This window comes from Megascapheus bottae, chromosome 12 (assembly GCF_031878675.1).
Source record: "Megascapheus bottae isolate mThoBot1 chromosome 12, mThoBot2.hap1, whole genome shotgun sequence".
Taxonomy (NCBI): domain Eukaryota; kingdom Metazoa; phylum Chordata; class Mammalia; order Rodentia; family Geomyidae; genus Megascapheus; species Megascapheus bottae.
Window position 1 is genome coordinate 13,102,340 of NC_143520.1, and position 15,382 is coordinate 13,117,721.

Genomic DNA, 15,382 nt, shown 5'->3' on the forward strand with positions numbered 1-15,382 from the left:
ATAATCTGAGGATAGGCTGAGACAAAGTCGTTGGCCTTGTCCCCCCCCCAAAAAAAAACAACAACAACAAAAAACAAAACCTTAAAAAAAAAGTGAAAGACTGGGAATGCGGCTCAAGTGGTAGAGTGGTGCCTTGAGAAACCAAAGCCCTGAGTTCAAAACCTAGTACACACCAAAATAATTTACTGAAACTTGTCTTTGTCTGGATTAGTTTCAAACATTCCCCTGTGTCTAGGGACTCCTTGTTTAGGTGAGCATAGGAAGATTCGGCTAATAACCAAAGCAGGAAGTAAGCGAGGAAACCCAATGGGAATGGAATGAAAGCTGTCAGATGTCTAGCAGTGCCTGGCTTAGAGCCAGATCCAGGTGTCTGTGGGATGACACCGTGATCAGCTCTGGCTGGTGGGATCTTGTGTGGAGATGCCTGGTGTAGAGGAGACCAAACCCAAGGAAGCCTGGCCTTCTGGGAAATGAAGTAAGTCACAGGACTAAGGAAATTCACTAATGGAGTTGAAGGGAATGTTCTCAGAGTTTCCAGAGCATCAGAACTCTCTACTTAATATGGTTGTTGAGTTTTTCAATGCTGAAATAAGTTTTAACATCGGCTTAATCCAATTGCTTTATTCATTTCCTAAAGGACACATAGACACCTAGAGGGATGAGGCAGAGGATAAAGAGTTACTGTAATTGGGAGTCTTCAGGATGTTTTACTTTCTTTTCATACCTCTCAGGACGAAAATTAGTAAATCTTTACTGAACATGAGATACAGTTCTAGAAAAATCTCTAGAAGTTCAATAAGTTATTTACAAGATATGAGTTTGGCAAGAGTTTTCCTGCCAGTAGAAACTTTTCTTCTTACTGAAGCATGACCCATAGAGATGGGCATGGTGGTGTATACCTCAAGTCCCAAAGCCTGGGACGCTGAGGCAGAAGATGGTGAGTTTAGGCTACCTTATGTATATAGAAAGACCCGGTCCCCCTAAATCTTCCCACAACACTCACATAAGTACAACCAGTAGGGAAGAAGAGTCTCTAGGAGTTTGGGGAAGAATGGTCTTTAAATCTCTAATTCTTTTCTTTCCCCACTCAGCACACCAGATAAGAAGAAGGACCAGAACACTAAAGTTGGCTTCTTTCAATTGGTAATAAAATGGCTGCTTTATGACTTTGGCTTTGCCCAAGTGTGAATTGTTCTGCTCATGGTGGAAGTATTAACTCTTCCATTATATTGCCTTGGCAGGTTTTACCTACAGTGACTAGATATGCAGTCACAAGCTGCTTAATAACAAGATAACAAGTTGAATAGTGACAGAACTATGATGCCTACTAAACATACAGATCTTGTCAAATAGATTAGCACAGTCTCCTGGAAAGAAATCCCTGATCTTGGCTGGGCCCGAGTGGCTCATGCCGCTAATCCTAGCTATTCAGGAGGCTGAGATCTGAGGATCACCATTCAAAGCTAGACAGGGCACGACGGTCTGTGAGACTCTGATCTTCAACTCATCACAGAAAAAGTCAGAAGTGTAGCTGTGGTTCAAATGGTAGAGTGCTAACCTTGAGCAAAAAGAGTTCAGGAACAGCATCTGTGCCCAGAGTTCAAGCCCCAGAACCAGGAGGTGAGGTGGGGGGAAGAAATCACTCATATTATCATTTTAGTAACAAGTCTTCACAATAACCATAACACATTATATATGTTTATTCTTAGCACAAATCTAGAATTACATTACTTAGATATTTACCCCAAATTTTTCCAGGACGAAACCATTCACAGGCAGAACTAGGTGCTTGTCTATGGCATGATTACTTCTGAGAGCCAATTCATGGTGCTGATAAACACCAAATACTGTAGCTTCTACCTGGCCATGGCATCTGTAATGGTAACTATGTCCCAATAAGATATAGATGAGGACAGAACAATCAAATCCACACCTCAGGTAAAGAGAATGAGTTTAGAGGAAAGACTGAACAATGTAAGCATCGAGCATTTTAGATAATGGATATACACTTTATTTGGACATTATTTGGACCAATCAGAGATGACTGTCATGAAACTTGGCATTGTATACTATTTAGCGGGTTCTAGTAGCTGAAATTAAGTAGTTTTACCTCCCCTGCTTTTAACCAATCGACGATCTCTCAACCCTTTGTTTTTGCAAGTTTCGATTTTCCTCATCGACTGACATTTGGCTGATGTTGGTGGGAACTTTATGTGCAATACTCCATGGAATTGCCCAGCCAGGCATGATTATTGTTTTTGGGATACTGACAGACCTTTTTATTGACTATGACATTGAAATTCAAGAACTGAATATCCCAGGAAAAGCATGTGTGAATAACACCATTGTATGGATCAACAGCTCCCTCAACCAAAATGTTACAAATGGAACGCAATGTGGGTAGGTTATTTTTTTCACCTTTTTTTCTCACAAATTATAAAGTGTTTAGAGGGGATATTAATAATTGAGCTGTAAAGGCATATAAAATGGAACACTTCTAGAAATTGCTCTAAAGTGCTTTTCATCTTACAAAGTTTTAAAATCTCAATGGAAGTAGGACTTGAATTTGCTTATTGGATACAGTTCCAACATTTCATCATTTGGTTTACTACAAATTTGAAAATGACACTGCCAATACTTTAAATCACTGAGAAGAGGACTGGCCAGTTTTATTTGAATCTCATAGACAAGAGCTCTTTCTATTTCTGACTGAGTCCCTGAGGCTCCTTAGATTTGTGCCTGTGCCAAAATTTCATGGTCCAAGCTTCCTCTCTATAATGGGAACTTCAGAGTCATTGGCCACAGTTGGTAGGTAAGTTTCCAGGTGGCCATGTGAGGCTGTGAACCAATGTAGCTGGGCAGAAAGAGCCAGAAGTTGGAGGGGCACATTACTGTTATTCTCGTTGTGATAAGCCTGAAGAATCACCTGGTGATCCCTGAGTCTGTCCGGTATGTGAGCTGATTCATGTCACAGCAGAGACTCTGTATCTTGTCTTATATTTAGAACGAGCTTGTTTGCGTGTGTGAATCCTCATGTTTAGAATCAAGAATCAAGGGCAGGGCACACCCTGGCTAGACAGGTACTTGGAAATGAATTTATGCCTTGCTTTCTGAAGTTTTTCTGCAGGCTTGCTTCAGGCTATGAATAAGGCCTTCTAAGTCATTGCTACTCTCCCACCAATCATCTACTTGGAGAGTTTTTCCTGTATTCACTCAATCTACCAAAACTTGTCAAATACCAGTTGTGGTAAGGAAGTCAGGGGAGCATGAAGGCACTGTGATTTCAAAGTCAGGATCTTTGTCTGGGAAGAGTTTAGGACCAGTCAGTAAGCATGATTCAATCAACACTTGCTCATAAATAGTGATTGCAAATTCATAGATTCTCTCCTTTTTTCTGTTTATGTGGCGTGCTGGGCAAGTACTTTACCACTAAGCCATAGGTTCTTTGTGAAGGAAAAAGCACAGGGTAATATACAACATTCAGAATTACTCCTTACAAATTAAGAAACCAACTAATTAGAAATAACTTTGTCAGTTATTAAATAAAGTTAGAGATTTGTTTTTGCCTATAAGTTCAGAGAAGCTTTAATGAAAGAGTTCAATAACTGTCATTTTAAGTCCTTCATTTCTGCTGGAGGACAGAATGGTATAACCATTAGGTTAGAATGTTAAAACCACAAAACATTAAACTAATCATTATCCTCATGCGTGATGTAAATTAGCTGAGGTAATTATACTCATTGGACGAATTTATTCAAGAGAAAATTGTCATGCCTTAAATATTGGAAGATAAATGATTGATAAGTCAAGATCAATGTATTTCTGGGATACTAGGTGCTCATGAATATTTCTTAGGTGAATTAAGAATACATATGTCTTCAATGTTTATATCACAGACATTATTACAGCAAGTGTTTGTAGTAGAAATGAATTTTCTATGGCCACTGTTACTCATTCTGTTCATTTTTGTTGGGTCATATACTTGAAAGTGAGGAAATATTGCAAATTGGGGTTTTCTGAAGAAAACTGATTTTGGTTTAATTCACATGATCACAAGTATTTAAATAATCATTTTTCCTATCATTCAGATATCTGAAGTTGTGTAGAAAGTGCTTTTACTTGGATTATTCATTTAAAAGGAACTTTTTGACCGGTTAAATACTTTGTGTATTGTGGTTTCACTTAACATGAATACTCCATGTTGTACTACTAACTAGTGTATTTGTTTAGTTCAAAATGTGGTTGGGTTGGACAGAGGACAAAGAAGAAAACATTCTCCATCAGGAATAGTTAATATACCTGTAAAGTATTCCATTATTTTTGCAATACGACTATTGTAAGAGATGCATTTATCTTGGGATATATAAAATAACAATAATTTGAAAATTGAAACTGGTAAAAACAGAGGGGTTGCAGTTACAGTCAGGCAAAGAGTACATTTCAATTTGGACAATATCACCCCTTTCCTCACTCCCATGGTTTCGCTCACATTCTACCCACAAGTCGAATAGCTCATTTTCAACATAGTGTTCAATGAGTATCATTTGTTGTATTTGTTTACCTTGTGTGCCCCCAATTCTGTGCCCCATCTTACACTTATGAAGACATACAGACAAACAAACAAGACAAAAAGAAGGAAAGCAAAAAAGAAAGCCTCTTGTTTCCAAGTTAAACCTCTAGTTTCCAATTAAGTAATTTTAACAACATAGCGTGGCTATGTTCTTACTCTTTTATTATACTGTTCTCTTTTATTTTATATGTTACATATCTCTTGTAATATGTTGGATGGAACTTTTAAGCTAAAGTGTTCGAAGTGGTTCTCAGGGAATGAAAGTGGTCAGGATTATAGAATATCAGCCTCCATGATTAGCTTATCAGAACTTCTGCTCAAAATAGCCAAATAAACCAAAAGAAAGTAAATTAAAGAAAGAAGACAATACAATGGACAAGGAAAATATTACAAAGCAAATTTCTTTTGTCCAATTAGAATAGAAACAGAAGCTACAAAACCTTTTGTAAATTAATTTGGAAGGGCCATGCTGTGATTTTGGTCATATTCTTCTGATCACTAGCTGTGTTACAGTTTTAGGAGAGTACCTAAGAGTGTGAAGAACAGGAGACAAGGATCGTGGTTCAAAGCCAGCCCGGCACTAAAGTCTGTGAGACCCTAATTTCCAATTAACCACCAGAAAACCGAAAGTGGTGCTGTGGCTCAAGGGTAGGGCAGTAGCCTTGAGCTGAAGTGCTCAGGGACAGTACCCAGGCCCAGAGTTCAAGTCCCAGACCGACCAAAAGAAAAAACAAAAAAAGAAAAAACCTTTGTGGGCCAGGAGTTTGACTTAGTGGTAGGGTGCTTGCCTAGCATGCACAAAGACCTGGGTTTGATTCCTTTGTACCACATACATAGAAAAAGTCAGAAGTGGTGCTGTGGCTCAAGTGGTAGAACTCTAGCCTTGAGAAAGGCCAAGGACAGTGTTCAGGCCCTAAGTTCAAGCCTCAGGACTGGAAAAAAACAATCTTTGGTTTTTCTCTGTGATTTATCTTGTGTTGTTACTGTATCTAATTTTGGTATCTGGTATACTGTGTGTGTGTGTGTGTGTGTGTGTGTGTGTGTGTGTGTGTGTGTGTGTGTTTATTTATTTGAAATAGGGAAGGGAAGAGAAACACAAGATGAGTGGGAGGGGGTGGGGGAGAAAGTGGGAGAAAGACATGGGAAGGGGCAACAATGTTCAAGAAGTAATGTACTCACTACCTGATGAATGTAACTGCACCCCTGCTTTACAACACCCAAAATGTTAAGAAAAAAAAAAAAGAATCTTTGGGTGCCATTTGTAGGCTATTCCTGATATTGGGAGCTGGAGTCCTTACTTGTCTTGTATATCAATATGTCAAGGAAATCTGAAGGTATTCATTCAGTTGGATCTCAGTCTCTCTTTTTTTTTTAGTAATGCGCACTTAGCTATGATAAAATTAGGTATTTTACACCTATACACTTTATATAAAACAGTTGTATTGAGATATAAGTCATACACTGCAAGGTTTACCCACTCTAAATGTACAACACAATGATTTTTAGGATATCCACTGTGTTTTTCATCTATTGCCACAGTCAACTTTAGGACATTTTGATTAAAAAACAATAAATCTTAAGCCTCTCACTCATGACTCCCTGATTTCCCCTTCCCCTCATCCCTAGGCAACAGTAACTTCTGATTTCAGATTTCCTTATTCTAGACAGTTCACTCAAAAGGACTCATAGACTATATATATGGCTCTTTGCCCCTACTTCTTTAACCTATACTAATGTTTTGGAGGTTTTTTTTTAAAAAAATGTTTATAGCATGAACCAGTATTTCATTTTAAAATACATGATTAATATTTCATTATATGGATACATGCTATTTATTCTTTTGTTGGTTAATGGAATTATCAGTAGTTTCCATTATTTTATTATCTTATTGTCAGGGTGATAAGTGTATATACAATATACCAGGTACCAAGGGCAGAGTGAGTAATGGTACTGTGAACCTTTATGTCCAAATGTTTTCATGGACACAATTTTCCATTTCTCTTAATATGTGAGTAATAATAGAATAGGTGGGTCATGTGCTAACTAGATTTCTCAATAGTTTGAGTAAATGCAGACTGTTTTTCAAAGTGCCGTATGTTGCATTCTCCCTACTGGTGTATGAGGATCTGCATCTTCAGAGACACATGTTATTTACTATCTATACTTAAATAATTAAATATAGGTAGATAATGACGTCTAAAGGTCTGGGCTCTCATTCCTGCGTTCTGTGGTGATTTCCTCATATGGAAAAGACTATGCAGATGTAATCAATTAAAAATGGAGGAAAGGAGATGAGCCTGAGCCTGGATTATTCAGGGGGTCCTCATGGTTGCTTTCAACAAGGACAGTTACCAAGAGAGAGGCAGAGGGAAGTCTGGCCCTAGAGAGAAGAGGCAGTGTGACTAGCAAGGAAGTCTGGAAGTAAGCCTTCCTTGGACCGGCCTATTTTAAGTCCTGTGCCACATTGTATTGGCTCTGCTGTGATGGATACAAAAAAAATTTCTTGCTGTTTCCTGCAAGTGTGTTTGCCATCAACTTTTTGCATTGCATTCTGGCAAATATCATGTAACCCTTCTATTAATTACAATAAAAATATATGAAAAAAAGTACTGTGTAAAGTTATTTTTCTTTCTTTAATTTTTTTCTTTGGCTTATTTCCTGTTGCTACTGTTTTTGATTTTGGTACTCTGTGTCTTGTATATATATTTACCTGATTTGGGGAAGGGAAGACAAAATGGTGAGACAAATGACAAAGGATGAACTCAAGCAACAGTGATACTCACAGGTCTCTATTGGAAATGAACTTGGGGAAGGAGAGTGAAGGAAGAGGGAAAGTGGGAGGAGACAAAAGGGGGTAACATTACTTGACAAGAAATGTATTCATTATCTTACTTACGTACCTGTGACCCCTCTGTACATCACCTTTACAATAAAATAAAACATTGTAAAAAGGGACAGGAACATACTTGTTGTGATTGGTATCAGGAGAACTGTTTAGTTATTTAATTATTGTAACTGCATAGATAAAAATACCTTACTTATATTTACTAGAAATAACTTAAGTTTACTTTAAAATCCTGCTGTATCTACAAATGTGATCCTTGTTGGCTTAATTCTGCTTATAAGTCTTTCCATTCTCATCCATCTTTTGAAGGCTATTGAATATTGAGGAAGAGATGATCAAGTTTGCTGGCATCTATACTGGAATTGGTGTCGCTGTATTTCTGACAGCCTATATTCAAGTTAGTTACTTTTCCATTTTACTTTAGATGAACATCTGGGCCCCTAAACATTACAATGAAACACAAAGTGTGGCCTTTAGCTTTGAAGCTGTCTATTCAGAAGCTCCATGAATCACAGCTGCATTCCCTCAGTGATAGGTGAAATGGGGAGGTCTATCTTCTTGGGTCATAATTGGAAAAGCTACAAGCTTTAAATGCACAGCTGTGGGCGTGTTTGTGGAGGGAGGCCAAGTAGGTGGGAGAAAGCCAAGTTCAAGGCAAATGGAGATAAAGGAAACAAAATGCACTTTCTTTTTTCTCTTTTCTCTTTATAGTCACCAAACTGTATTGCAGTCCAAATTTTGCAAAACTGAATCTACATATTCCTGAATTTACTGATAGAAAGTCTGAGGGTTACTTGACCATTACTGAGCAAGAAGAATATTTCAGTTTTTCTGCCTTCTGTAGAAACAAAAAAAACTCCTCCCCATTTTTTCAAGCATTCTCGATAGTGTCAGTTGTCAAAAAAAATGAATCTACTTTTCTTATTCTGGCGTTGGCAGATTTTCATGGCAGATTTATTTATGTTCATTGGGGAAAATCTAGCAGCAGATGAGATTCCCTGCTTGTCTCATAATTATTGTCTGATAGTTTCTGAAAATTATCATCACCTGCAAACCATGTACGAATGTTTATCTACAGGCTTTGAACTCAATAAGATCCAAAGTTAGGTGCCTACTTAGATGTCAGAGCTGGATCATATCTCAGGCCTTTGGCTATGTTTCAACATTGTTCTGTCATCATCCCTATGAATTAGCAACAGGTACAGAGTCTTCACAGCTTATTTTTCCCAAAGAGGCATTTTGTGAATTATTTTTCTCCATTTCCAACCGTGAAACATACCTTCCAAAAAGGGAGAGGAAGGAATTAGTAAATATTCTGAATATTAAAATGTTAAATACTTCTTTGCCCATTTCCAGATTTGCTTTTGGGTAGTAGCTGGAGCTCGCCAGGTACAGAAAATGAGAAAAGTTTACTTTAGGAGGATAATGAGAATGGAAATCGGATGGTTTGACTGCAATTCTGTGGGAGAGCTGAATACTAGATTCTCTGAGTAAGTAACCAAGAAAATAGTGTTTTAATGTGTCCTTTTTTTTGATAACAATGCTTTTGTTTCTAAACTATTACCACATTAAATTTTTTTTCAGTTAGATTTGTTTTGTCCCCGACGTTGGCTTTTTTATTGTTGTTGTTGTCTGTTGCGGGACTTGAACTCTGGCCTGGGCATTATCTCTGAACTCTGCAGCTCAAGGCTACTGCCCTACCCCTTGAGTCATAGCACCACTTCTGGTTTTCTGTTGGTGAATTGGAGATAAGAGTCTCATGGATTTTAGTGCTTGGGCTGGCTTTGAACCATGATCCTCAGCTCTCAGCCTCCTGAGCATCTAGGATAACAGGCATGAGCTACTGCACCTGGCTATATTGGGCTTTTATAGATAGCGTAATATTTTCATAGGAAATACCTCTTAAATATGATTGCTAAAAACTGAAAACTAAGATAATTTAGTTTGATTTACATATAATATATGTGGAAGCTAGATCTGGATAAAAATACAACAGATTTTAAAGGGAAGACTGTTTTGTTTCGGGTAGTGAAGCCACCAAATTGGGGAGGGGGAGGAGAAGGTGATGGGTGTAGGAAGGTAAATATTATAGAAATAATATTTATTATTATTATTATTTATATATGTACATGAAAATAGCATAATGAGACATGGGGACAAAAATGAAGAGTCATTTGCCTAAGAGCTTATAATTTGAATTCAGATTTGAATTCAGAGATTCTGGCTCCAGAATCTGTGCTCTTAACTATTCTTCTCTACTTTCCCATTAGCAGAATTCAGTAATCACACACACACACACACACACACACACACACACACACTCACACACTCACATTGCTATGGAAACACAGGAGGGAAGATATAACTTCTTCGTAGGGACTATCCAAACTTTATGAATGAGGCAGTGTGTGAATAAAACCTTATGGCTGACAGGACTTAACAGGTGTGAAGAAAGCATAAAGTGCTCTCCAGACAAACCCAGGATTATTAGCTCTGAGAAAGAGAGATGGTTCAAAGTTGAATGGCTATTAGCTGGGGAAAATTGAACTGGCTAGAAGTAGAGGCTTGATAATAAACTCCACTGTGTTGCTGATTTTTCATGATTTAGAAACTGTGATGTCACCAGGGGTGATGGTGGAACCAAGATGGGAATGTTTAAGAAGGACACGACATTTGAACTAACTTCAGCTATGCGATCCTACTTTTTTCCCTTAGTGATGTTAATAAAATCAACGAGGCTATTGCTGATCAATTGGCCATTTTCATTCAGCGCATGTCCTCAGCCATCTGTGGCTTCCTGCTGGGATTTTACAGGGGTTGGAAACTGACCTTGGTGATTATTTCTGTCAGTCCTCTCATTGGGATTGGAGCAGCCATCATTGGCCTGGTAAGAATATTTTTGGGTTTCTTTTCATAGGAAGGCATTAGTCTTCACAAACAGCCCCCAAACATGAAGCTTGCTTTTCTTCTCCTGAGCACATTTAGTTACTATAATTGTCACTATTTTTATTTTATTCTGTTTCATTATCCCCCAGGATCAATCAACATTGAGGTTGTTTTTATCGTTCATTCTGTTAATAAAGCTGATTAAATCCATTTATTTGCTTATGTTGAATGACTCTTGCGTCCCAGGGATAAATCCCACTTGAACCTGGGGAATGGTCCTTTGAATGGATTAAATTTTGTCAAACACTTCTTCAGTATCTATTGAGATGATAGTATAAGTTTTAAGGGGGTTAACTATTATTTTATTGACTGCGAACTGTATTGAACATCTACATTTTTGTCAGGTTCTTTTAAAGTTTCATATTTATTAGTTGTAATCCTTATTACAATCTTATAAAGTACGAAGATGATTGTAAATATAAGGAACAAGGGCTCTTCTGAAAGGATGTACCTGGGATTGCATAGTTGGCACAGCAGGATTCAGGTTCGAGAGAGACTAACCAAATCCCCCCCACTCTTCAACAAGTGACCCATGGTCTCCCAAGCTGGGATGCCTCTCTCACAAAGGCCCAAAGACCCTCAGAGCAGTCAAGGGGATGTAAGAGATTTATACAATCATAGCAATATCTCATTGCAGCTGACCAGTTGCAGAATGAAGTTATTTGAAATATTCTGGTCCTCAGCTTTTCAGGCCAAGACAATGTATAGGAGTAGAAACATATAGTTGCTCCAGTTCAAAACTCTACCAGGAACTAAGAAATCATTTCTTATTTTTGGCACAACCATATTGATAGAAACCCATGGAATCAAACGTAATAATTTCTAAATACATGAGAAGAGACTTGAAATGAATAGCTGTATTATACTTACAGATTGTTGAGCAACAGGTACCAATCTCCACAATGATATTTTCTAGCAAACATATTCTCATAGTCCACTGGGTATATTATTTAAGCAGCTTCCAGATGATACAGAAAATGATTGGCAATGGCAAAGAGCTTACTTTGCTAAGACACCACTTAGTCTTCCCACTAACTACTTTGTGTGACTCATGAGAAGCATGTCATAAAACTACATACAGTTTGCACACATTAAAAATAGGGACAGGGGCTGGGAGTTTGGCCTAGTGGTAGAGTGCTCGCCTAGCATCACAAAGACCCAGGTTCGAATCCTCCGTACCACATACATAGAAAATGGTGTAAGTTGTGCAGGGGCTCAAGTAGTAGATCTCTAGCCTTGAAAAAGCCCAAGGACAGTGCTCAGGTCCTGAGTTAAAGCAAAAAATAAAAACAGGGAATTAAAATTGCTTTGTTTGAAGAAATTTATGCTGGAAGAATTATAAAATGTAGAGTCTATTTTAAAAAATAGGGAAATAGGGGCAATATCTCTCTAAGTCATTGTGATTATTCAAGGCATGATTCATGTTATATACACTTAAGCCCTGTGGCTGGCACAGAATCAATTACTAAAGAGATTTTTTTTTGGTTTGGTTGGTCCTGGGGCTTGAACTCAGGGCCTGGAGCTCTGAACTTTCTTTCTTTCTTTCTTTCTTTCTTTCTTTCTTTCTCCTCCCTCCCTCCCTCCCTCCCTCCCTCCCTCCCTTCCTTCCTTCTTTCCTTCCTTTCTTTTTTTTTTTTCTCAAGGCTAGTGTTCTACCACTAAGCTACAGTCCCACTTCCAGTTTTCTGGTGGTTAATTAGAGAGGAGTCTCATGGTCTTTTCTTTCCTGGCTGACTTGGAACTTGGAGCCTCAGGTCTCAGCCTCCCGAGTAGGAAAGATGACAGCTATAAGCCACTGAAGCCTGAAACTTAAGAGATCTTTTTAAAAATCATTTAAAATTATTTTAAAGTGGTTGCACAAAGACATTTCAATTTGAGATCTTTAAAAAAGTATGCACAGAAGATTGATAGCTGTCTCTCCTACCAAACTTTCTCACTCCAGTGGACTCTTGATTTCTTCTGAAGGGTATGAAATGTTCTGCAACCATCTGGTCCAGTTGCTTTTGTTTTTGTCTTCCCCCAATACATTTAGTCTATAAGATGTGATGAAGTAATGTACACCTTTCAACAAATTCTATGCCACATTTTAACATGCTGGACACTAAAACCATTATCTGATGAAGGTGATTTTTAAGAGCATGGTTTCTGGTGTCATCTGAGTACCCATATTCTGACTTACAAATGTGTCATTGATTTGGAATGTTGTAGCTCTGCATTTGTTTCTTATTCCATTCATGCCTGTGCATGTTTGTTGCCCTGAAATGATGCAAACAACTCGACTAGGCACAAGTCAAAGGCAGAGATGGGTACCATACGGCATATTAGAAGCTATTGTAAGTTTTGCATATTCCTGTTAGACCTTTATAAATACATACTTCTTAAGCTTTGAGGTCAATTTAACTAAAGTGTCTTGAAATTAATTTAATATTCCATTGCAATAGAAACAAGAACCACTCGCAGTCATGTAACTTTCTCACGACTATGTCATAAATGACTTTTAGGAATGAATTAGATAAAGAACGTGAAGAAACAGTGCAATCTATAATGTCTACATGAAAATTTGAGTATTGATGAAACTGCTCCTTACATGGGCCTCAGGTCTTGGTCTCTCATATTTGGCCAATGATTTTTATAATAATTCCTGGCTGGTAGCAATGCTAATTGCCCTGATTGAATTTGTGAACCTCATTCCACACAAATACTTCAGTGTTACAGAATGACCTATCAGGTGTTTACTTTGTGAAAGGGTTTTGAGACCTTCCATGCAGTCCATTTGATGTTTTTTGATAAACAAACACCACGGATAAGGCTGAGCATAGACCAAAACTTGGACCGATTCCCCCCCTCTCTGGGGTTTCAGTAAGAATCGAATGTGACATTCAACTATGCCACATCTTTACTTCTGTTCAGTGAATCTGTTCAGTGAATGACAGATGCCTGACCTAATAACTTAATTTTCACATTTTTTTTCTTTTTCTTGATTTTAGAGTGTGTCCAAATTCACAGACCTTGAGTTGAAGGCGTATGCCAAAGCAGGATCTGTAGCTGATGAAGTCATTTCATCTGTACGAACTGTGGCTGCTTTTGGTGGTGAGCAAAGAGAGGTTGAAAGGTTAGTTATATGGAATGTCTGACCCTTTTCTGGGTATCATCAGCCAACATAATTCTCTGACTCTTCCTCATCTTTCCCCGCATGGCAAAGCCAAGTAATTTGGATTGCTCAAAGTACGACAAGAAGTCCAAGCCTTTAGCCATTTTTTTTAAGATACTGCTGTTTGTGAATTTTAGAAAACCAATGTAAGTTAGATGTTTGTTTCAAACTCTGTTGATATGTCTGCTCATGTGCCTATCTTTAAAACTGGCTGCTGCCATTAAAGTTGAACTTCCATGAGGCACTACAACAGATCCCAGAAGAGATGCAAATGATAGTAAGAGACTACTGTTTACAATTACATGCCAACAAATTAAATGGTTTCCATGAATTGGGCAATTTCCTAGAAACATGGAATCGACCGACACTGAATAAAGGAAAAAAATAGAAAAGCTGAACAGAAAAAAAAAATGTAAGGAAAGAATCAGTAAGAAAAGTCTCTTATTAAAGAAAAGCACAGGACCCACAGGCCTTACTGATGAGCTCTGCTAAACTTTTAAAGAAGAATTAGCAGCAATCCTTCAAAAATTCTTCCCAAAAGATTGAAGAGAAAAGGAGCTTCCAATTTATTTTAGTGATAGAGATGTAGTTTAGTGGTCAAGTGTGCTTGCCTAACACACCCAAGGCCCTAGATTTGATCCCCATTGCTGCAAAAACAAATGAAAATACCTGCGATCCTGTAATCATAAAGACATCACAACCAAAGAAAATCACAGGCTAATGTCATTGATGAACATACTTGTGTAACTCCTTCACAAATGCTAACAGACCAAATTCAACAGCATATTTAAAGGACTGTTCCCATGCTCTGAGAGATTTATCCATGAGATAAATCTCTTATTCAACATAAGCAAATCCATAAATGTAAGAGGCCATATTGACAGAATGAAAAACAAAAACTAGATGATCATCTCGAGATACTTAAATTTTATGAAATAAATTTCAACATAATATAAACTCTGAACACATCACATATAAATTTAATATATCTTAATACAATAAAGACTGTAAATGACTATTGCACAGATAATTAGACTTATTAGTGTGCCTCTATGATCAGGTAAAATCCAGGTATAGCAACTCTTGTTACTCTTACGCAGCACATAACTAGAAGTCTGTGCTCAAACAACCAGACAAGAGAAAGCAATAAAAGGCATTTAAGTCAGATGGGAAGAAGTTAAGAATTCTCTGCTTTCAACTGACATATTGTATACAGAAAACCTTGAAGATTTTACCAAAGTGATGTAATATGCAATAAATTCAGCAAAGTTCCATAATGCAAAATCAATACAAAGAAATCAATGATATTATTATTCGCTGAAGATGAACCCCTATCAGATAAAGAAGCCAAGAAAATAATCATATTTCCAATAGAGTCACAAGTGAAAATAATTAAGAACAAATTTAACCAAGGAGGTGAAAAGCAATCTGTACACTTAAAGTATAAAACATTCAAGAACAAAGTTGAAGAGGACACAAATGAATAGAAAGATACCTTGTGTTAATAGATTTTAAAAACATGAATATGCTAAAATCTGAATGTTCCACAAAGCAATCTACATGCTCAGTGCAATCTTTACCAAAATTTGGGTAATATTTTCCATAGAAATGGGAAAAATTCCTAAAATTTCCATGCAATTACAGAAGACCCCAAACAGCAAACACAATCTTGAGCAAAAGGAACAAAGTTGGAGGAATCTCACAATCTATCTCAAAATCTACTACATAGATTTTTTTTTTGCATGTCCCTGGCTTGAGCACTGTCCTTAGGCTTTCTCAATGCTAGAACTCTGCTTGAGCCACAGTACCACTTCTAGCTTTTTCTGTGCATATGGTACTGAGGAATTACCACTAGGCCAAACTCCCAGCC

The 15,382-nt window shown here is 37.6% G+C and overlaps 1 protein-coding gene across 4 annotated transcripts in view; it reads left to right on the plus strand.

Annotated features, from left to right (window-relative positions):
- The window catches only part of Abcb11 (ATP binding cassette subfamily B member 11), a 62,582-nt gene that overhangs the window by 2,078 nt on the left and 45,122 nt on the right, over positions 1-15,382 (plus strand). For all 4 annotated transcript variants that reach the window (XM_090342694.1, XM_090342698.1, XM_090342697.1 and 1 more), the window contains exons 3-8: positions 1,092-1,143; positions 2,162-2,400; positions 7,725-7,812; positions 8,772-8,905; positions 10,131-10,302; positions 13,349-13,473. In XM_090342694.1, the coding sequence (XP_090198820.1) occupies positions 1,092-1,143; positions 2,162-2,400; positions 7,725-7,812; positions 8,772-8,905; positions 10,131-10,302; positions 13,349-13,473 (810 nt within the window). The remainder of the gene's footprint in view (positions 1-1,091; positions 1,144-2,161; positions 2,401-7,724; positions 7,813-8,771; positions 8,906-10,130; positions 10,303-13,348; positions 13,474-15,382) is intronic.